The sequence below is a fragment of the Synchiropus splendidus genome, chromosome 2 (genome assembly GCF_027744825.2).
Source record: "Synchiropus splendidus isolate RoL2022-P1 chromosome 2, RoL_Sspl_1.0, whole genome shotgun sequence".
Classification (NCBI taxonomy): Eukaryota; Metazoa; Chordata; class Actinopteri; order Syngnathiformes; family Callionymidae; genus Synchiropus; species Synchiropus splendidus.
This window is the reverse complement of record NC_071335.1, coordinates 12,226,081-12,249,221: the sequence shown is the minus strand read 5'-3', so window position 1 is coordinate 12,249,221 and position 23,141 is coordinate 12,226,081. Positions and strand designations below refer to the sequence as shown.

The 23,141-nt window shown below is 44.7% G+C and overlaps 3 protein-coding genes across 3 annotated transcripts; all 3 read right to left on the bottom strand.

Annotated features, from left to right (window-relative positions):
• Nucleotides 1-2,015: 2,015 nt before the first annotated feature.
• Nucleotides 2,016-4,449, bottom strand: cdkn2d (cyclin-dependent kinase inhibitor 2D (p19, inhibits CDK4)). The gene is made up of 3 exons (XM_053856784.1): nucleotides 4,276-4,449; nucleotides 3,814-3,962; nucleotides 2,016-2,944 (listed from the first exon to the last, which is right to left on the bottom strand). Exons 2-3 carry the CDS (start codon nucleotides 3,952-3,954, stop codon nucleotides 2,606-2,608), a joined length of 480 nt encoding a protein of 159 aa, XP_053712759.1. The 5' UTR covers nucleotides 3,955-3,962; nucleotides 4,276-4,449; the 3' UTR covers nucleotides 2,016-2,605.
• Nucleotides 4,450-5,355: 906 nt separating this feature from the next.
• On the bottom strand, nucleotides 5,356-10,111 carry ap1m2 (adaptor related protein complex 1 subunit mu 2). Its single transcript, XM_053856440.1, has 12 exons — nucleotides 9,861-10,111; nucleotides 8,691-8,847; nucleotides 8,163-8,230; nucleotides 7,549-7,679; nucleotides 7,337-7,484; nucleotides 7,012-7,138; nucleotides 6,807-6,949; nucleotides 6,620-6,691; nucleotides 6,383-6,541; nucleotides 6,188-6,313; nucleotides 5,913-5,988; nucleotides 5,356-5,812 (listed from the first exon to the last, which is right to left on the bottom strand). The coding sequence occupies exons 1-12, from the start codon at nucleotides 9,900-9,902 to the stop codon at nucleotides 5,787-5,789; spliced, it is 1,275 nt and encodes a 424-aa protein (XP_053712415.1). The 5' UTR covers nucleotides 9,903-10,111; the 3' UTR covers nucleotides 5,356-5,786.
• Nucleotides 10,112-12,521: 2,410 nt separating this feature from the next.
• On the bottom strand, nucleotides 12,522-21,244 carry LOC128754362 (low-density lipoprotein receptor-like). Its single transcript, XM_053856926.1, has 18 exons — nucleotides 21,109-21,244; nucleotides 18,840-18,962; nucleotides 18,442-18,564; nucleotides 17,956-18,333; nucleotides 17,464-17,586; nucleotides 17,270-17,389; nucleotides 16,849-16,971; nucleotides 16,268-16,396; nucleotides 16,029-16,200; nucleotides 15,598-15,825; nucleotides 15,408-15,526; nucleotides 15,201-15,340; nucleotides 14,959-15,100; nucleotides 14,730-14,882; nucleotides 14,531-14,665; nucleotides 13,719-13,763; nucleotides 13,479-13,639; nucleotides 12,522-13,401 (listed from the first exon to the last, which is right to left on the bottom strand). Exons 1-18 carry the CDS (start codon nucleotides 21,173-21,175, stop codon nucleotides 13,363-13,365), a joined length of 2,520 nt encoding a protein of 839 aa, XP_053712901.1. The 5' UTR covers nucleotides 21,176-21,244; the 3' UTR covers nucleotides 12,522-13,362.
• Between the last annotated feature and the right edge of the window lie 1,897 nt (nucleotides 21,245-23,141).

The window sequence follows — 23,141 nt, the reverse complement described above, 5'->3', positions numbered from 1 at the left end:
AACAAAAAGAGGTTATGAAGCGTCGTGTTCCAGCTTGTTCAGTTTTTTACAAATTGAAATTCTTGTTGTTGGGGAGAGTGAGACACATTCTTCGCGTGGATCTCTCAGCTTGTCCGAGGAATCGCCTAGAATAACCTGTTAATCATTCCCTGGGTGTTTTCAGAGCACTTCACGAGGAAGTGGTTCAGGGGTTTTTAGCAAATACCCAGCTGCGTGTGGCCACACTGGAAGGTGAAGATGCTGACGTCATACCTCCAAGACAATAGCGAGGTCCTGGCTGCTGTTCATGTCAGATGGTATCGCTTGTCAGCTCCAGGGAAGACTGTTTCGTACATGTACTGGCAGAGGTATTTTACAGGGCACTGACCGACATATCTCCATCTTGTGTTGACAGTGAAGTGAAGCGCTGCTTCTTTTCTACCTGACCTCCTCCACAGAAAGACACATCGATGTGGGGGCCAGTGATGGCCTCTTAAAGCTTAACTGAGGTTACATATTGACACCGGATGGCGTCTCAGTTTTGCAGAGTAAATCATGCACTTCACTTCTGGGTCAAGTTTTAAAACATTTTAGTTACTGACTTGTCATCAACTCCTCCGTTGTTGGAAAACCGGAGTAGTCCATGAAAATCACATTAAAAATGGACATAGGCATTGTGTTTTGTTCTGCACTGGCTTAGCTATACTTGTGAGGACCAGTTCATGGAAACACACCTACCACCAGCATATCAATCCTAGTGAGGTCAAACTTTGGGGAAAACACCTTAGGCGTTTGTGGGGCCCCTTTTGCTGGACCCCACAAGGTTAAGCCTCAATTTTTTGGATAAGGGCTTCAAAAATAACTTGGTTGTTATGATTAGGTTTCAGTTTGGTTCAGAGTCCTGGTTACGGCGAGCCATGTGTTTTGGATGGTTAGGTTTAGGGTGAGAGGCTGGGGAAAGCATTATGGCAATGAGAGGTCCTGACAATGACAGATACCAACGTGTGTGTGTGTGTGTGCATGTCCACCTGATCATGCGCTGACTTTGAATTTTCTTGTTTACCTCACAGTTTTGTTGCCATTGCTCATATCCCTCCAGCCTGCAAACAAACGTGCACATTGTCACAAAATACGACAGCACACACACACAGACACGCCCACGCGAGAGCTCCTCCAGTTGAGCTGCTGATGTGAAACAGGTTCACTGTCGTCCTTTATACGACTTTGTTTTGGCGCTGTACCTGCAGTTCTCTGTGGTTACGAGTCTGTGTCACCGCAGGTATCCTCTGTCCATTCAACCTGCCTTGTGTAAACTGGGCTGCTGCACTGAATGGGCTTTATGTCATGAGAACTCCAGTGAGCTGCTGTGAACAGGCTTGCCATTGATGGTGAGAGCAAAGGGAGGCGACAGAAAAAAACAAACGTGACTTGACCAGGTGAAGAAGATGTGCACAGTTGATTGAATATATATGTAATATAGCCCCGCCCCTAACCACGAGCACCCCACAGGGAGGGAGTGTCTCCTATGAGCAGCAGGTGACTGATTCCAAACGGTTTGCTTTGTCATCGTGACGAATCTTACAGGGATCATGGGCGAGAGGCTGTAACCATACAGCTCACACGCCCGTCACGATCACAGATGTAACTTACACGGCAAACCTACTAGCCTTCACGGAATCTTCTCCCAAGACATAACCCACCCCAAAAGCTGAACCCAAAATGAGTCCTTACCCTTCCTACAAAACCGTCCCTCTACATTGAACATACACTTCTTCAGTCAGGCGTTTACTCTCTGCCAACAACAAGCACAAGAGTTGCAGCTGGAATGCAGAGAAGACAGTCACCATACACTGAGGAAAACTCCTGGGGAGAGTACTGAAATGTATATACGCTCATGAAAAAAATAATTTTGTTTTGAAGCACTAACACAGTGACATGTGGGCAAAAAGATAACACAGCTGGAAGAAAACAGATGTAAGGTTCCACAGTAGAAATGAGTGAAGGAGTCACTTGAGAATTCAAATCAGTGTCCACACTTTATTTTGTGCTTTCATCTTCAAATGGTAAAACGAACCACTTCACTTTAGTATTTCGTATAAATAACAATTTCAAAAAAAAAAAAAAAAAAAAAAAAATCACGATAACTGCTGGTATTAATGACAACAACGTCACAGGAATATAAACATAACAATAAATAAGTCAATTGGAGTTCTAAGTTCATTTCTAACACAGAAACAACTATGCAAAAGCAACGTGAGTGCACCATTTCAAGTTTTGTTAAAGCAAAAACATCAAAACATTGAATTCATCAGGTTCATAACTCATTCATAACTCATAAAAATATCATTAATGCTAAACACTGGGGCTGTGAACTATCTACAAATGTGCACTCCCACATGTCAGGGAAATATCGTGTAAATAAGGTGCCGAAATCGCACTGTGCAAAAGAGGCGTCGACTGTATTTAGTCGCCCACTGAGAAGAAGCTGCCAAGACCGAAGTCCTGATTCACATATTCATGTCGAGCCACTAACAACAAAATATCCTTTACACAGCAAGAAATTCAAGTCACCAGGTCTGAAGAGAAATGGTGGAGGTGAAGCTCGACCAGGGGTCGGGGGTGCGGACTATCTGAGCAAGTCAATCATGTCGGGCATGTTGGATGCCCGCGCCACGTCGATGGCGCTCTGCCCGCTGGCGTTGCAGTGCTTGAGGTCAGAGCGTGGTGCCAAGAACTCCACCACCTCACGATGACCTTCCCAGATGGCGATGTGAATGGGCAAGGCGCCATTCTTGTCCGGGATGTTCACCGAAGCCCCAAACTCCACCATGACCTGCAGTGTGTCCAGGAACCCGGTGCGGGCTGCGTCATGGACCGGAGCGATGCCATGCCGATCCTGGACGTTGGGGTTTGCCCCTTTCTTTAAGAGTAGACGCGCGATTTGAGGGCTCCCCATCATCATCACCTGCAGACCACATGACAAGCCACAACTTTAATGAGGAAAAGTAACAGTTTCTTTTGATAAAAGACTTACACTTCATAACCGATGTTTCAGTAAATTCATTTTTTTTTATTTCTAACAACTCAAGTTTTTACATTAAGTCAGAGAAGTTTTCGATTTTGAAATTCACACACTTCAAGGAGGAGCAAACAGACACATAGGTTGATTAAAAGGGGAAGCAAAGTGATTCAAACAAATTCTTCTTTTCCAACCTTGCTAAAGAGAGATGTTCCTCTGCCAGAGAGGAACTGAAAGATCTCTGGTCCCATCCAAAATCTGGCCAATTGATTATATAATAGATACCACAGTCACCTTCACCTTCTTCTACCGCTTATCCGGGGTCGGGTCGCGGAGATACCACAGTCAGATTTTTCCTATTGCCTCTCCATTATTATTATTATTATTATTATTATTACAACAGACTATTTAGACACAGCAACAAAAACAATTTACAAAATAAAAGGCCGTATAAACTGTTTTTGTTTGTTTCAGCAGCACTGAATTTTCCTGTCACACAAAATAACAAATCGTATGTTTGGAAAATGAATTGATTTGACATTTTAAAATCATATATATATATATATATATATATATATATATATATATATATATATATATATATAACCTGGTATGCATGAGAGGATATGATTATACACAGAATTTTTACAAAGCAAAAAGGCGAGGAAACCTCCCGGTAATTCACCAGGGACTGAATGTAGCATATCTTATTATTATATAGGTATTACTCCATTTCATTACTCCTCCGGTTGCACCTAAATGGGATTAAATCCAATAACCGCCGGGTGGAGATAAGTTTCCGCAGTCGTCTTTACCTGCAGAGCTGTTCTGCCGAACTCATTGAGCGTGTCCGGGTGCACCCTGCTGTCCTCCAGGATCCGCTGCACCCCTGCGGTGTCTCCTCTGGCTGCCGCCGCTGTTAACGCTTTACCGACGTCCATCTGACTCTGGACCATTTCTCGACCTGCCGGTGCCGCACACAACATGACAGTCATTGTGCGTCAGAGGAAGAGAAATGCAGGAAGAAGAGGCGGCTAACTGGCTCGACTTCGACTCGCGTAGGCAGCGGATTGTCATAAAACAGTTCGGCTCGTACCAAAGTGTTTTGTTACAAACCACTAGGTTATTAAATCAGAAGTCTTTCAAACGTTTCTTAACAGATATTAATAGGAACCGCAACCAGCACAGGAGCGTTGTACAACTAGCCGGTATGACAGAGCTAACCCGGCTAATGCTAACAACACAAATAATGCTAGCAGACAGCTCAAAAGCCTCACCTTGATCGATTCGTTTGGCTCTGCGGTGCCGCCCAGGTTACTCCCGCTGCTTCTTCAATAGAACACCGTTCAAATTTAGTCCGACCAAGCACAGATTAAAAGTATTAGTCAAATACATTTGCGCGCTGAGATCAAACAGCTCTGTCCTGCGGTCTACAATTTACAAACATTGCGAGAACCTGGTGTCGACCAATCACAGCGCAGCAAGGGGCGGTATTTTTCCTTATATGGTGAAAAGGACGGCGTTTCATGGCTGTCACGGTGGCAACAATAGCAGCGGACCAATCAGAGGGCGCGGCCGAGAAAGCGGGCGATTTGTATACGTTGATGACTTCAAAGGAATCTCATTGACGGTTCTGACCTTTGGAGCCTGACGGCCACGTCTGACGTGCTAAGTTATTCACCGATTCTCCCAGAAATGACAATGAAATTAACTGTTTGATTGCATTTGACGATGCGAGAGATGGCAATCCAGAATATTTTCTGATGTGCCGTACAAAGTACGGCAACCATCTTTTTTATAACGCAATTCAGACGCGGTTAAAACGCACTTTTTTGTTTCATAATGAGAAATTGAACGAGAGGATTGTGAGATGACGCCACGCATCTCGACTCGGTCAGCTCGAACTTGGTCCACGCAATGATCAGTCGAGACTCAGGTGGCGATAACAGCAGTGAGACAAAAGTAGAAACAAATATTTAATGACTAATATACTAATGTTCAGTAAGTGTTTTGGTAAGAAAATGAGTTAGACAAATTAGCTGCCTTTTTCGGTTTATATTTGTAGGTTTAAAAAACGATTTTATTGACACCTGGTGGCGGAATCGCAGATTGCAATATTTTTTTTTTAAACTCGGTAACTTTAACTTTAACTTCACTTGGAACAAACAGACTCACGTATAAACCACATATTTATTGTTGGTTCAAAATAAATGCACCCAAAAACATAACATTAATTGTCAAAATATCGTGAATCACCCAAAAACAAAAACTTGCATGTCAAGGCAACAAAAATAGTGATCATGTGCTTGTGTTTTATTTGTCGTGTGCATTATGTGTATAATTATTTCCAATTCCACTATAGCAAATAAAAAGCAATGAGGTTTCAAAGAAAAAAAACTCTCCTCCTGTGCTCCTGTGTAATGAATGAGAAGAATCTACATCAAAATCCCAACAATGTCAAAAATTACACATAAATGTCTCCATCAATCATTTGGATTTATTACTACACAAAAGACAAATTATGATGCTCTAACACATAACATTATTTCTCCTGTAAACACTCAATATAGCAGTCAAACTTCTAAAACAAATTCTAGCAAAGTTAAACACCAGCCAAAAAATATACTCTAAATAAAATGTTCTTTTCATTGGATAAATTACTTGGTGTATTTAACAGTAAAATCAACTTCAGATATCTGAAAACCTGTGCATGGTATGAAATAGAACTGATGAAGTTCCCAAGACAATCCTTCAGTCCGGTTTGAGGCGTGATGAAAGCTGGATTTATTCACACATTAGTGCGCAGTTGATAATCTGAATTAGAAAAAGAGGGGGGGAAGTCACTGGTTAACACTTTTTTGTTTTGCACAAATGGATTTGGAGCAACACTGAAGTCCCTTGGACGAAAACGTACCTCCACTCTGTGTAATGTAGCGCACCCAGGGCAACGCCTGGTAACCGCTCTTCTCAATGATCTTCATGTACCGCACCTAAACAGGGGCAGATTTTAAAAACTTGTTGAGGCAGGACGCACTAATGTGCCACTCTGAGCTAAAAAAGACCAGACCAAGTTCCGCCACGTCATTTTTAAAGGCAAATTCCAAACTTACGGCTTTATTTACTTTTCATTTACAAGGCGGTCCTAGATTTTTCAGGCATGAAGCTCTTCAGAAACAGCGATGACCCTACCTGAATCCCAGAGACAGTGAAGTACGGGATTTCAAATTTGACAGTGATTGGAGGTTTTCCTTCCAGTTCATCGTTCTCCACACTCGGGAGACCGAAGTGAGCCCTCATCAGAAACTCTTTCCCTCCCTGAAACCATGACCAAACAACACTTAGACGGCAACACTTGACAGGAAAGGCGGTTCAAACATGTCTCACCGGGAAAGACTTGATAGTCCACACCACAAGGTTCTTCTCGGGCACGTATTTGGCATGTCCTGTGCTGGTTTTGAACTTGGGAGAGTCTGCGTCACTCGGAACTGGGACCCTCACCTCCACGTTGTTCGCAACAGATTGTTTTTTAAATTGTCCTTTTGCCTGAAAGTCACAGGTTTAAATGTTACCTCCAAACTTTGTGACTTAACCACAACAAAACTTAGAGACGTGTCTCAGCACCTTAACCATGATTTCCACTCTGCTGTGCGAGAATTTCTCAATGACCGACTCGATCCATATTAGAGGCTTCACCTGCAACAACAGAGATGTTTTTCTGTTTTTTGAAGCATTTTGTGTGAACAAAAGACCACGACTGGTCTGACCAAAACCCTTCAGCCTCCGGTGCCTGTGAAGAAGTTAAACTCACATGAGTGTTAATGCGGTAAGACATTAGCTCCGACTCCCCATCAGGAGGAATAAAGGAGATGGTCCTGTCACTCTCAAATCGTGAGAGACGAACACACTGGTGGAACTTGACATCCTCCATCACCACCGTCTTCCCCTTGTCACCTGGACACAAAGCCCGATCACCGCTTGATTGTTAACCAACAAGTCACTTAGCCGCAACTTACGTCCAGTGAGGGCGAAGAGAACTCGATCATTGAGTCCCAATCGGAGTTCAGGCATCCCAGACAACATGGTCTTCAACTTGATGCTGCCCACAATGTCGCTGCTCATCACACTTCCATTGGCATTCACCTAATGACAACCACAGAAACCGTCAGAAGAAACTCTCCCGACACCTTCATTTATTTGTTCATTCAATTCCCCAGACTTCATCCCATGGGAAAGTTTACTGACAATAATGTCCACTTACAACTAGTTTTCAAAATTAAGGTTCACAAAATAATGAAAACGTCCTGATTTTGAAGATATAATTTGAGACCTAACACTCACCAGCACATTAATGGACTCAATGACATCGATAAAAACTTCATTCTTCTTGTACTTGATGCCCTCTGACCTCCAGGAGACGGCGTTGGTGACGGTGGTGGGCACTCTGGACTTGGCCACCTCCAGCTTGGTGCCCTCTTGAGTGATGTATCTGAAGAAGTATGCAACGTGACGTATATGGAAATGTTTCTGTGTGTGAGAGCGTCGAGTCTTACTCCTGAAGGATCTTTCCATCAGTCGTCTGAGGAAATCCAAAGTCCATCAACTCGTCCAGCAGCTCGTAGACGACCACAAAATTGTCTTGGATGCTCTCCTCCTCCAGTTCCTTAAAGTACTCTGTGAACACCTACATGAGAGACAACCTCATTTTCATCATAAGCTACAAAGAACAATACATTAAATACATGTTCACTCCGTCTTTCTGGTGCCAGTGTGGATGAAAAAGTCAAACAAAAAGGGTGAATTTTCTCCTCCACTCCTCCAGGCTCTTCAGGCCAAAGGGTCCTGGGTCAGCCTCTGGAACCTAAAGACCCTGTTTCACATGATGCCAAGCAGCAACAGCAAAGTCTCAAAGTTTAGAATAGAAAGAATAGACCCAAAAAATCGTTTTTTTATAAGTATGAGAGGTTGAAAGAGTGTTGTCTCTCTTTCCCTCTGTTTGGAACGGCACACAGAAAAAAACAGAGGTGCTTTGGGGTCAGGTAATTTCTCTCAGCTGGAGACACGACAGAGTTAAAAAGTTAAGATGGAGTTCTTCTCTACTGAGAACCACAAATGTTTCGCTTTGTGAACTTGACTCTGGTTCTAGGTGATGTGAACGGCACCATACCTCGACCAGCTTGTAGAGAAAGGAGTAGACAAGTGAGGCGTTGGAGTTCTTGTTTGTCGTGGCCACCACTGTGGAGTCGCTGAGTTAAGGCACACACAGAACATAAGCTACCATTCAGATCTGTATTTTTTTTAACAGAATTTAGATCCTATCATTCGCTCCTCGCCAAACATCTGATAGCATCCATATTTCATTTAAAAAAACAGATGGATGAGATCTATCAATCCTTTCATGACTGGTGTGCTGACCAAGAGCTTTACTATAGTCAGACCAATGTTTCACATCAGTAAATGTGGAGGCATTTTACACACCTCTCTCTGTTTAGGAGAAAAGTTTGTCGACCCTTCCTGTTGTTATATCGGAGGATTCTTCAACCATGGCAAAGGAGAGACTAATCCCGCTCAGAAGAATGGGTTTGGTTTCATCCCAACCAAATTTGATCCGTCAACGTGCTGTTCAGGGTGCAGCTATGATGTCAGTGAATCATTCAGATTACCTCACAAACATTCATTCAACACAGAAGGATACAATAGAGGTTGTTGTGCTTGATCCACATGAAGTGAACGTTGCCATGTGACATGACCGGACAGATGAGCCCTTCCTCCTCTGTTTGCATGAGCAAAGTCATGAAGTGGTCAATCTCAGCCATGTCCACGTCCCCTTTGTAATTCCGACAAATTAGCACCTGAGGGCAAAACAAAGTACAGTTGATAGAACAGAATAATATCAGGAATTACGCGAAAATAAAATGTTTACACAAGCATGCAGTGAGATTAATGGGACATCAGGTGGCAGCAGCAGTCCGGAGCAGGCAGCGGCGCCACAGACAGTTCTCTTCTAATTATTTGTGGAACCAGACGGAACCGCAGAACTCCACCAAACTGTATTCATGTGTTCCTCTATCAATATTACCAGAAATGTTCTGCCCGTGGTTCAGTTCTCTAACAGAACTTCTGAAGATTTTTAAAAAGCAATTACAATGAACTAAACACCACTGAGCAAAAAGCTAGCAGCAGAATTAAATATTAGATGAAAATTTATCAAAAGAAAAAATACTATATTGGGGAAAAATAGTACCATGGAGAAGAATTTAACCATGATGTATGTTAACCACCATGATATGACAAAAAAAAATGGGGGAAATGGCATTTGGAGCCATAATACTTTATTACAAAACTAATTAAAATACTGACACGTTTTAATTATATATATACATATATATATATATATATACTTTTCTAATGGTGCAGGAATTCAAACAAAGATAAAACACTTGGCGCTCGAGAGCTGCTCTAGATTCAACATCCCCGAGCTAATTCACAATGCGGCTGTTTGATTAAATACACATTATTCTGTTCAAACACACGCACGCACACACGCACGCACACGCAGAGTCGTCATTTGCCACACTGTCGTTTCAAACCAACAAATCAATAGGTCAGGAGTGATGGCTGTAGGACCTGTCGCGATCCCTCTCTGACCGGAACTAGCGACTGTCGATCCGGAAGCAGGAAGTGTGCCATCGGCTCTGTCCCAAGTCTTCATTAATTTTTAACGACGTTATGAGTGTTTAACATTCAGAACATGAGCTAAAACAGCACACAAGTTGCAGGCAGTGAATCTTTGCTGATATGTCTCCATAAACGTGCAGTTGCAGACTTTGCAGAATCAAAATAAGAGCCCGTGAAGGGACCGTACCTTCCCCTTCAGGTCGAGCACGTAGATAGCAGAAGCAGACATCTTGGATGAGTTTACGATCTTCAGATGAACTAACCGGGTAAGTTACGGAGTCTATTCACTAGTTTGTCAGGGGTTGAGCCATCAAAAGCCAACAATATCTCCAGCGGAAGACGAGCACGGCGTCCAAAGCGTCTCTACGAGCCAGCGTTTCAGTGACGTCACGGCATCCAGGTAAAACATTCACCAGCCTCACCTGAGCGCTGGGGCGACAGGAGGTGTGCTGCTCAGTGGATCCACTAGGTGGCAGAGAAGGTTTGCAAATAAATATAGAGGCTGTCACTCGCGTTTGGGTCTGCGAGGCCGCCGGCAGCCGATCACTGCTAGTGTGAAAGGCCCCATCAGGGTATATATCTGTTAAGTTTTGTTGAACACTTTCATAATAAATGATACTCATGCGATTATTATTATTATTATTATTATTATTATTTACCTATACAATTATTTGTAATATAAATTGCTATTATCTATACAAAAATATATATCTATATTATCTGTTGAATTATAAGTGCATATATTTTATTTATTTATTTTGACGTATGTTTATACACTATGGGTATTTATTTCTCCCGCGTTTTTTTTTTTTTTTTTTGTGGACGTCTTTCGTTTGTTGTGTATCTCTGATGTCTTTGGTATGTGCGCCAATAGCTGCTCTGACATATTGAATTTCCCCACTGTGAGACTATAAAGGATATCTATTCTTACTTCACTGCAGATACATTTCTTGTGTTGGCTTTGAACTATCTTGCACAGCCACAACGACGTATTCACCTGCCTGCTCTTTTTATTTGTATTTGAACATACTTCCATTATGGTCTGCTGAAACAGACACAGCAGTGTGTGAGTGCGCACTTAGTGACGAGTGACTCGCCTAAACTCCCTCCCTTTTTCCACACACACACACGCTCTATTCTTATCTTTATTTAATGAGTCACAGCCAGAAAGAACAAAGACAGATGACACTTTAAACAGTGATATCAGCAGCATCAGAGAAGTAAATACAGTACGACCTCGGATCGTATAGTGCTCATAGTTGATTTACGCTCTACTGCCGGAGTATCAGCCAAGGCACACACTGTCATAGTGGGTGTGAAGGGAGGATGGCCAGGGGAGGGTAAGGTGCGGCAACCCCTGAAGGAGAATGCTGACATGATGATGTGGGTCGACAAGCACATCAAGTTATGCTGGTGCATTGTGAGAAAAGTGGCCTTCATTTACTGGCTGTCCAGCTGAGCCCAGCGTGCGAGACTTGTGGGAGTCTGAGGTGTCTGGTGAGCACTGACTCTTGAAGCAGTCCATCTTGGACGGATCCGGTTTAATCTCCACGCAGATCTCAGCCCTGATCTCCCACTGAGATGGAGAGCTTGTTCTCCAGCTTGGCGGGCCTGAGCTGGTTGTCAAGCGAAAGTCAAGCATCGCTACGCATCAGGTGTTGTGTTTCCTGGTTACTGTGGACACTCCTTCTATGCTGACGACTCGGTGGTGTGAGGCTCATCTCCTCCCTCTGGTCCTCCGCCATCCAATGGTTGTTCAGCATCGCCATGCAAATAATGAGGCGAAGACACGGATGACATCGCCGAGTCATCAGTCACCTGAGACGCAGGTGTACCTTCCTGACGTCTCGTGGGTATCACAGCAACACCGGAGCTCATTAGTGCATCAACACAGGTGGTCATGATGCTAGTGATCAACAGGGTTTTGTAAATACACTTTCACCCTTCTGTGATGGGCAAAAAAAAAACATTCTGATGTGGGTCTCAGGTGAAACCCAGGCACCTCTGACACCTCTGCCCTGGAATGTGGATCCCAGTTCCTGACAAGCAACATGCCACAGAATACGCTGACTCACATATTCGTCATGGAGACTCGTCTGACAGTGACTTGACCTTCACGCTCTTTTCTTTTTTCAAATCTATATTAGGGATGTTTTTATAATTGTGCAGTGTTCCACCCATAGTCTTTATTTTGAACTGCCAGTGACCTGGGAGGAAGAATGCACTATGAGCTGGATTGAATGCTTTTGGACTTGTGCGTCAGGGAAGTTCTACATTGTGGGTTTCCAAGTTGTTGCTCTGTGTGCGCACTTGTTCCCCTTTCGCTTTGCATTCTTCCATGTTGAGCTGCACTCTAGTCTGCATCAGTTTATTGAGTAAAAAGTCCCATTGACAGCTAAATAGGAAACCAGTTTTAACCCCTCCCAGAGTGACAGGGACAGTGTGTAGTCTGGAGACCGTAGCTCTGACTAGTTTAGATTTCAAATCTTGCAGACCAGAGGTGCAGCTTGGACACAAAGTTAAGACAATTTGGACACCTACAGTTGGAGTTTTGATGGAGGCCGATAAGCCGTTGCCCAACTCACTGTGATTACTCAGCAGTTTTACGCTACAACTGCAGAAATAAAAACAGTCGGTGAACTAATAAAACAGGAGAAAAGGAGAGTGACTACGTGTTAAGCACAAAGAATTGTCACGATTGCGACTCGCATCCACTGCACCACACCAGCATTTTCCTGAAAGTGTCAAGTGAAATTCAGCATTGTCTGATCAATAAAGTATGTGGGAGGAAATCCAGCCATCTTCTAGATCAGTCGTGTTTCACAAAAAAAAAAAACCTCTCACAGAGACAAGTTGATATGGATTTATTTATAAAATAAAAAAACAAACAAATACAACTTAAATCAACCACTGTGCATTAGACGACATTACTTTTGTGCCCTCGACTTCATGTGCACAAAAAATATCGATGGAAAATAAATTAAAGTGAGCCACAAAACAGAGTCAAACATGTTCTACAGTGCATGGTTGCTTTGGTCCTTCCAACACCAATAACTCAACAGGCCTTTGAAGTGTAAATACCTGCTATGCAGACTCTCCTACAGTAAGCATCAATAAATACATCTCTCAATGACAATTCTTTAGCCTTCACATTCATAAATGTAAAAAAGAAGAGACAGGTGAAATTAGGAGTGTTTACAAAAATATTTACAGTGTATTTACAGCAGTTTCTTCTTTGCAGTTACTGTAGCCTTCATTGGTCTTCATGAAACATGAGCAGCACAGTAGAGACAAGCAGCTGAGACAGACAGGGGAGGAAATCTGTTCAGCGTACAAATGGGAAGCGAATGAAGCTGGAGGAAAGTGCCTCCCGCTTCAAAAACCATCAGGCAATGACGGTGAGGTCATCCAGTTCAAGGCCTTCATGTAAACCCAGTGAAGAAAACCACTGGTGTGGCTGGAAGGCACAGCAGCATCAAGACCCAGCGGTCAATTCAAGTTAAAAACACTTCTGAGATGGCTTCAAACCTGCAGTCAAGTTCTGCAGCCAGTTTTCACAGGAAACCTGGACGGCACAGTAGTGAGGTCACACGTTCGCCACAGAACTGGGTCACTGGTGAAAAAGGGGATTGTTGAGCACGGCGGTGTTTGTGGCATTTTTCCTTCCATCAGCACTTTCTGGTGCCACTTCATGCAGAATCCACGTCGTCCATGCTCAGCACTTGCCTCTGCTCAACACAAACCAGTTTGTTCAATGTCATTTCCCCCTCAAAGCAGTCGTCCCATCACGCCACACCAACGCTACCTCCGGATAGACGTAGCCCTCAGGATCATTCCGACAGATGTGCACTTCATCTTCTGTGGTTTTCTGATAGACTGGGTTCTCAAAGTGGATGGTGTTGGTGTTCCTGCGGCGCCAATGTCTCCACACAAACAAGGCCCCGAAAATCAGCAGAGACAGAACAGCTGGAGAGAGAGAGAGAGGGGGAAAAAAAAGTCTAGTATGCGCATCAGCAAATGTGCAGAGTTTAACAAGGCGATTTACCAAGCGGCACCACGACGTAGACTGCGGTGGAGTGGGTGGACCCGTCTGGAAAAGAGTCAAGTGTGCGCTTTAAGTGCAAGGCTAATGACTGAAATGGCATGAATTAGGGCAAGTAAAAGTACAAAGCAGCTTCATAAATACAGTTGATGGTCTAATCCAGTCGTCCCCAAACTTTTTATCACTGCAGACCGGTCAACACTTGACAATTGGAACGTGGCCCGGGGGGTATGAAGTTGCCACATTGACCCATCATATAAGGCCTCTGCATGTTTGTGTGCCTGCTAAGACTCAAACTCTGCTCCTCTCGACCAGTGCTCTAACGCTATGCTAACGTTTAACAAGCCGTCAAAATAGCATGCAGATACACCTCAAAACCCAATAAAGTGCCTGAAAATTTTAAATCACCATATGGTTAAATCAATGGGAGCCCTGAGCTTGTTTCTCTGCAACAAGACGGTCCCATCTGGGAGTGACAGTAGATGGCCGCGATAAATCCATATTTCAAGTACGACTCCTGGTATTGTTTGTTAAAAACGTCACAAGCTCTTCTGTCCCTTCACTGAGCATTTTCCCCTTTGCAAAGAATGTGTAGTTTCCTACACAGTGACCGAGGATTAACCCAGAGAAGCCATCATTTTTCAAAATAAAAGATCCTTCGGACTCAGATAATACACAAAACGGAAATAATTATTTCTTGTGCGGCCTGGTACCAATTGACCCGGGGACCACTGGTCTAATCCATTCAGGTTATTTAGCAAACATATGACCCAATTGTAGCCATTGCCAGGTTGCAATTTAACAAAAGCATTTACCATTAAATTCAGAGTTTTTTTGCACAGCAGCTCTTGTTACTGCAGCACTTCTGGTTGTTGCTGGAGCACTTTTGGTTGTTGCTGCAGGTTTGACAGCGGGAGCCCTCACGTCAGGCACGGCTGCATCAGGAGCTCCTGAGTCAGAGGGGAGCGTACGGTTAAAGCTGACCACACAACTGCAGGTGATGGAGACAGCTACCTGCCACACAGCTCCTCAAGTCGTCCCCCATGGTCATGTGGTCAGGACAGGCACAAGTGTATGTGGGAGAGTACAGGTTGATGGCTGGAGCGGGCAGACACAGGAACTCACAACCTCCCGTCGTACTGTTGCCCACGTCGCACCAGTTACGGGCTAAAAAGCAAGAGGCCAGACTTAAAACAAAAGGTGGTGCGACAGTACTGTGTGTTAAGGTGGGCTTTCAACATACCCAGCGGTTGTTTGAGTTTGTGGATAAGAACAAGGTCTTCTGGGTGGTTCAGGTCTATAGCCAGTTCTGTGATGTCCTTGCCCGTCTGACGATTGGCACTGAAAATGGCGCCGTTCGAGAGGTCGCTCCAAAATACCTTCTCCTGCGTGACAGGTGCAAGAAAGGTCACAATGGTGTCGAATAAAGTCATTCAGCTGAAGACATCGACAACATGGGACCATCAACCGAGGTCTCCAGCTCACCTCAAACACGTCGAGGGACAGCGGGTGTGCTAGCTTCTCTTCACTGTGAATCAGTGTGTGTCTGGTGCCACCGTTCACATCCACACTGGACAGTGTGTGCAGCTTGGAGTCCACCCAGTACAGACGCTGATTCTCCATGTCTGAGAGAGTGGAGCAGGAAACATGAGGGAGTGATCGCCGCTCAACGTCAGTCGTGCTGACACGTACCGAGGGTGATGCCGTTGGGCCAAGCGATGTTGTCCGTCACCAGGGCGATGCGACTGGCGCCGTTCAGACCACACTTCTCGATCTTGGCATCGTCACCCCAGTCAGTCCAGTACATGAAGCTGACAGTCACACAGAATGAGTCATGTAGGGGAGACAGGTGGAGGGAAGCGCTGCATGGTGACCATCTTACTTATTGACAGGATCCACTGCAATGGCTCTGGGCTTCTGCAGATTCTCTGTGATGAGGGTCTTTGACTTCCCGCCGTCTACCGTTGCTACAGAGATGGTCTTCAAAACACCGTCGGTCCAGTAGAGGTTTCCGTGGATCCAGTCGACTGCAATGCCTTCTGGGGCTTCAAGCCCGCTGCTGATCACTGGCATGTGGTTCAAAAAGTGACCGGCAAGGTCGAGCTTTGACCTGAGGAGGACAGAATTCAGTCACTTTGGATTGTAGCCTCCAGCTTCATTAAAAAAAAAAAAAAAAAAAAAAAAAAACTATTATAATAATAACAACAATTTTGGAAATCTGCGGCAAAAATCTGCTGGTTATACTCCGCAGACGTTTGAGTTAATTCAAGGTTTGGGACACTTCACCAAAAAGCGTTAAACACTTTGACCCACCTGAAGATTTTCTTCAGCGACAGGTCAGACCAAAAGATGACTTTGTTGGACATGTCCACGTCCAAAGCCACCGTGTTCTTCAGCTGAGGAATCAGACGGACATATTCCCTGCGGTCCACCGACAACTTCCTGATGTCGTGCTTGTTGGCGAAGTAGAGGGTGGCCACCGCACCTAGAGCAGAGGGAGGGGGTTAGCCACTGGTGTTGGCTCGCTGACATGCGTCCCGTGAAATACTTACCGGATATAGCCTTGCAGGTCTGGGTGGCTGGATCGATGGAATAACCGTCGTCACACTCACACTTGTAGCTCCCTGGCAGGTTAGTGCAGATCTGAGCGCAGATGTCTGGGTCAGCACATTCATCAATATCTGGGGAGAAACGGAGGAATAAATGCACAATTACATTTATTTTATTTACACGTTTTTCTGTTCTTGAACTGCATTTTCTTGCACATAGTTTTCTAAGCTCTTCTGTGTCGCTTTTTTGCACTTTATAATATTTCTTTTTTTTTATTATTTATTGTGATATGTTGTGTACAGAGCATGTCATGAGCACAATTTCCCTTGGGATTAATAAAGTTTTCTGATTCAATCCAGATTAAAGTCTGCTGATATTCTGCACTGATGGGTTTGCTTTAACTTAAAGTAAACTGCAGACCAACCAATTCCAGAACAAAGACGCTTTGGAAAATGAGAATTTAAATATTTAACACGGTATTTCCCAATGGATCCGACCCCCCTCACATGTTGCATTATTCAAACAAGGCGGAGATTCTCAACCACTGGAGCTCTGAAGTGTGACGCAAGTGCCCTCGGCTCACCGTCGCAGGTCCTCTGGTCGCTCTTCAGCGCGTATCCCGCATGACAGGAGCAGTTGAAGCCAACTTTCAGATCATTGCAGATGTGAGAGCAGCCGCCGTTTGAAGACAAACACTCATTATTGTCTGGAGAGACAAAAAAAAAAAAAAGGTGTTTTTTTAAACTGCAGATACTGCGCTGAACATGAAACAAAAACCACAAATGAGATAGAGGTTAAATTACATCAGCAACATTCCAATTACTTGACCAAGGAGTCGTTTTACATTTCATTATTCATACAGCAAGTGACGCCCCTCCAGCATTCGACACGAGGCAGGAAAAATGCCAGATACGGAACAATTTTATTCCATAAAATACATTTTTTTTCCCCTACTGATCACTGTCCCGAAGGTCAAAATTGACTTGTATGGAACTTGAACTCACCACACTCGCTGGGCTCATCCGACCAGTCACTGCAGTCCTTGTTGGTGTCACACACTTTCTCCATACTGATGCATTCACCACTGCTGCACTTGAACTTGTCCTGGCCTTCGCACACTTTTTCTGACAAACAAAGAAATGACTCTTAGAAACTGGATTCTCTGTGGTCTAGAGCGTTGAAGGATGAGTCCGGTCACCTCTCTGGCAGCCTAGCTCGTCACTCATGTCCTTGCAGTGGACGGTGTAGTCACACTGGTGGCTGCCAGGGATACAAGTCCCATCCCGACACTGGAACTCATTGGGACGACAGGTGGGATGATCTGCAGGAAGACCACATTTTAGAGAAACTGTAGTGTCAGCCAAACTCAGCATGACCAGTTAAAAAAATAAATAAATAAATAAATTAAAAAAAACTTCCAGGGCAAAATGAAACTTAGATTTAAAAAGAAACTTGACTTTATCACGTAATTTACCAAAAACTAACTAATAAAATTATAGTAGTGTAGCGACGAAGCCCCATTCAATGGAAAAAAGTAAAGAAACGAATACTGTTGTGTGTCAGCATGAGCCCACACAAGTAAATTGGTTGCAAGTTCACAATGCAGCTTGAGCATGGTGACCTTCGAAACCCTTCAGAAGACGAACATTAGTGGAATGTTTTCTTCAGTGGTTCAACGCAAAACACTCACTGCAGTCAGCTTCATCCGAGTGATCTTGACAGTCGGGACCTCCGTCACAGCGCCATGTAGCGTGGATACACTCGCCATCGCCACACTGGAACTCATGAACAGCGCAAGTGCTCTCCTTCTTCTTGGGTACGGTTCCCTGGCAGTTGGTTGGCCACTCGTCCGAGCCGTCCGTACAGTCCGGCTCCCCGTCGCAGCGCCACAGTCCAGGGACGCACACAGAGTTGTTGCACTGGAACGACCGAGTGTTGCAGGTGGGCTTGGGACAGGAAATTTCGTCGGACCCGTCGGGACAGTCGTCGTCTTTGTCGCAGACAAAGCTGAGAGAGATGCACTGACCGCTGGCGCAACGGAACTCGTCTGGTGTGCACGGTTTGGTCGCTGCCATGAAGAGGAGTCATTTAAGCAAGGTAAACATGACGCCGCATATTTACGCACTGTAAAGGTGGCCCTTATAAATACAAGTTCCAGTGAGGTCAGAACACCTACTGCAGTTTTTCTCGTCCGCTCCGTTGTCACAGTCCGCTCTGCCGTCGCATTGCCAGCGAATGGGAATGCACTGATGCAGAGGATCTCCACAGCTGAACTCCCTGTCTGTGCAGGATCTGGCACCTGATGACACCAAAGCAATACATTCACTGAGAGCCACCCAGGTGGAGGCATCACAGTCATCAATGCACTTGCAGGCTGAGGAATGTATGGCATTTAAAAATAACCCAAACATCCACGGTTAACAGCTGAAAAGCAAGTTTCTGCCGTCACTCTAAACTAAGGAGGGAGAAAAACCATGCCACGTCCAATTTTGTTTCATCATAATGAATGTCATTTTCAGCTCTTAAAACATGAAACGGCACAGATGAAGTGTCGACTCAGCAAAGGCAACCTACTGCACATTTCAGGCAGCTCGTCGGTTCCATCTCCACAGTCGTCTGTTCCATCGCAGATCCACCTGCGACCGATGCACCGTCCGTTGGCACACTCTAGCTGTTTGGAGTCGCATGTGAATGCATCTGTTTTCCAAACAGAAAGAATGTTGAGGTTAGAAACTTGAAAAGCCCAGTCATGTGACCTGGCAGCTGCCGCCAAGCATCCACTCGCACTGCAGCCTTAAGAGATGGAAACATGGAGGACAGAACATGTCACACATCTGCTTAAAATTCAGGAGAACATGTGAAAACTTTCACTTTAAAAACTTCCTCTGCCACAACTGACCCCAGCAGTTTGGGCATTAGGCGACTATACTTCTCCCTCCTACTGACATCAACAAGCAGGCACAAAGAGCATTGAACTACCCACGGGCAAATAGTTCCACACCGACGAAAACCAAGACGTAGACAGAAGGTCCTGAACTTTGACAGTCACACTCCGAGCACAGATGCCAGCCACTAAAGACGAGTGGAGGCAGAAGTCGTACCAGACAGACCCATAACCATGTTAGCGGAAGGACTTCCTGCTTCAGTCACGTCTGTGGCCTGGTGGATCATGGCACATGTCTGACTGTCTCTTTAAGACAATAGCAAGGGAGGAGTCGAACCATCACACCACCAGTGGTGTATCAGTGCCAGAGTAACCACTGATGGCAAGAGTGAGTCACTCTCTCAGCAGGGTCTGAGATGGATGCAATGTTCATCTGTTCTTCATCAGCCATTGAGCACTTCAGACACTGTTACTCAACCATTTCACGTTTACCCATTCCTGAACAAGGGGGGGGTTTCCAGGGAAAAACGAAAACTTTCCATTTAGTTTTGGTGAGAAAGAAGGGAAGATCATTTTTTCCCCAGGAGTCAGGACTTCTCAGTGGAGAAGGATTAGCATGAGGTTGAGCCAAAACTAGAGTAACCAAACTAAATTATGACCCGTCTTGCTGACTGAATGTCATTTCTTTTCATTATGCCATATCATTTTTGTTTAGTTCATTCAAAATACTAATCCAACACCTGTGCGATGCATTCATAGACAACACAAAAATGTGGACCATGCACTGAGGAAACCGGTTGGACAGATGTTAAGTAAAGTGGTTCAGCAACTGCACACCATCCTCTTCTGGGAGCACCTGTCGCAGCTGAAAAGGCGACGCGTGAGCAACACGCTGTCAATAAGTAACCAGCGATTGTACAGAATGTTGGCACTCCTTTTTCCTCAGAGTCAATAAAGCTCTGCACTTCCTGTGTGTGCCCGCTCTCTATGGCAGCAGATGAAACAACCCACGCTTTCACAGGTGTTAAACACAGAGCAGGGCTTCAGGGTGAAAGGAGAGGAAGAAGATGATGAAGTGGAGGCGGGGGCAGAAGAAAGGGGCGGAATATTAAGTTAACTGAACCAAATCAGGATGTGATACACTAGGCATAGTATTACTACTGCTGCTTTAATTTGAAATCGAAGTGTGCATCTCGCCAGAATACCAGCAGAGGAGTCACCCTCAACAGCAAGACATTCAGTTCACTCATGTCATGGGGTTAGTCAATTAAAAAAAACATTTATTGAATGAATAAAAAGGCAGGGGAAAACGTCATATTGTACGGCTCACATTTATCACTTGGCAGTGCAGGTCAGGGGCCCCGATTAAAATAAATAAACAGGTCCAATGTCAGTCTGGTCCAGCTTCTCCAGTCAAGCAACAGGTCACCCAACAACATTGTGATGTGCTACTTTTCAGGATTTACAGTCAGATCAATACACTTTCAGCTCAGAACATTCAGCATTTAAACAACACTTTTTCAGTTCGGCCAACTCAGAACAAGGTTACTACCACTAGAATAGAAGAGTTTTCCCCAGTGATGACAAAGTAAAACCCAATTATAATATCAATGCATTAAAAAAAAAAAGTTGACAACCCCATACACTTGAGTGGAGAATGTAGATGCTGACCACTAACGAGAGGCAGGTGAATCCAGTCTCCGAAGGAATCACGTCTCTCCCCGCATCAGGGAGTTTGGCCGCGCCCTTCCTCATTAAGCGCATCTGCGTGCAATTTCAACCCGCCACCGTGGAGACTTCGAACTGCGCCACTCGCAACTATGGTGTGGCGCTTCAGGGGTGGCACAACGTGACTATCCGGTAGCTTTAAAGGGGACATAACTTGTCATGAAGGCTGCAACTCTGACCGGCTGCACATGGTGATGGCGGACGCGATAAGAGCATCGGCGCGAGTCTTACCGCTGAATGAATGAATGAGCATCAGCAGGCAGCCACATGCGCTGAGGGTCCTCCACATCCCAAACATGTCGCTCCTCCTGGCTACTCCGGCGTCGGCAGTGCTGTCCGCGGCTGACACGGCAGTAGAGGAACTGACAAGTCCCGCACACATTTGACCGCTCCACGACACAGGGGGCGTGGCCCCAGATAACCATGGGGCGGGGCTTTGGTGTATGGCGTGATGCTGCGCGGCCTGCTGGTGAGGCGGGGCCACCCCCGGTGCGTGTGCGCGTGCGTGTCGGTGACGTGACGAATGAATCGACAAAAAGTTTCTCCCGTCACTCAAATATGAAAATCAATTTGAATACCGAATTGAGCTAGTTTTTTTTTTTTTTCACGTCCGTGTTGATCTCCAAAAGCATTTCAACTATCATTTAACCAGATTTACAGTCACCTGAGGATGGTTAGGTCTGTTTCAAGCCAACACACATAGTCTCAGATGGGACCGCAGCAACACGTGTTTTTGGTTACCCAACCTGAGCATCACTTCTCAATGCCACAAGATGAACCAGACGCCACAGGTGAAGAGCACTTCCGTTGCTACGGTGGCCCCGTAAGGCCCCTGCGTAACTAAAAATCACTATTGATCCTGGAAAAACAATTACAGTACTTTTTAATGTATCGTTCAAAAATGAGGAAAACCCATATATCTAACATTTTCTTCAAATAATACCGGGTTTTTCTTCAGAATAAACGTTGATGTTGACTTATGAGCTGAAATATTTCGGCCCCATGTTAACATCTGATAATCTGAACAAAAGTGTATAACACAAACCACCTGTTTGTAGATGAATGAGCTGTGAAATATGAATACGATAAGTGCAAAGAAAGACAGATTTTTAATTTCTAATGACAGGTTTGAAGACAGCAGTGGTGAGGTGCCACACACTCATATTTGACAACTTATTTGTTCATGAATCGCTGCCGGTCAGATTGTTTTCACAGAGCAGAAGCAGAACATTTGCAAAACAAAATATCACCATGTTTTATTGACGCCACATGAACACTGATGCTGCCGTTTTAAGTGTGTTAGAAAGTTAACTGAATGGTGAAATGCAAAACGTCTGAGTGTGGTTTCATATCTTAAGTCAAGATCATGTGTCGGAGGGATTAAAGCAGAGCAGCCACGTCAGTGTTACCACGTGAGAGTCTTGTGTGCCTTTGTGTAAGAAGGGAATTAGGGTGTTGGAAGCATTTCTGGAATGCTGACAGGGAAGCTTCCATGGCCCGACCGCTCAACAAGATGGACTTCCTCAGATGCTTTCTACCTGTGTAGAAATTGTGCAGTGGATGAAGTATCAATGGGGTTAGTGCTTCAGCCTCAGATCAAGAGGTGAGTGAACCTGGGTTCCTCCTGCCTAGAGTTGGAATATCTCCCTGGGCTTTCAACAGGTCGAAAATGTGACCAATAGTCTGTGTGTCTGAGTGTTGTTCTCCAACTAAAAAATCTGCAGATTTTGAGAGTAGTCTCTGGTCCATAGAAGTACAGCGAGGGGCACCTGTGGATCCTTGTTGGTGGAGCTAGAGTTGTTCTCCTCTTGTCTGGAGAGAGGTCACCTTATTTTTTAGCAACAAAATGGGTTATATTGTGCACATTCTTTATTGACGACAAATGCTAAGGTAATAATAATTCCTTTATCCAAATGGATATTGCCTCTGAAACCAAACTTGGGAAATGGTGTGATGCATTTTTATAATGCAAATAGAAATACAGCATATCTGTGGTGCTGAAGACGACCGAGAGGCACGGGCTTGAAAGCAAAGCCTTTCATCAAACTCGCACAACGATACGACCAAGGAAGTCAACATCACAGAAACCTTGAACAGTTCCTTATTTCAGTGAACTTACTGCTAACCCTAAGGGTGTTTATTTATACTTGACAGTTTGCGTTTGTGGAAGAAAGGGTGATAGTGCAAGTGGCTCGAGACTCAAGGGACACGCTGTGTCTCAGCGACAAGAACACACACCATGTTAACACGCTATCTATTGCAAA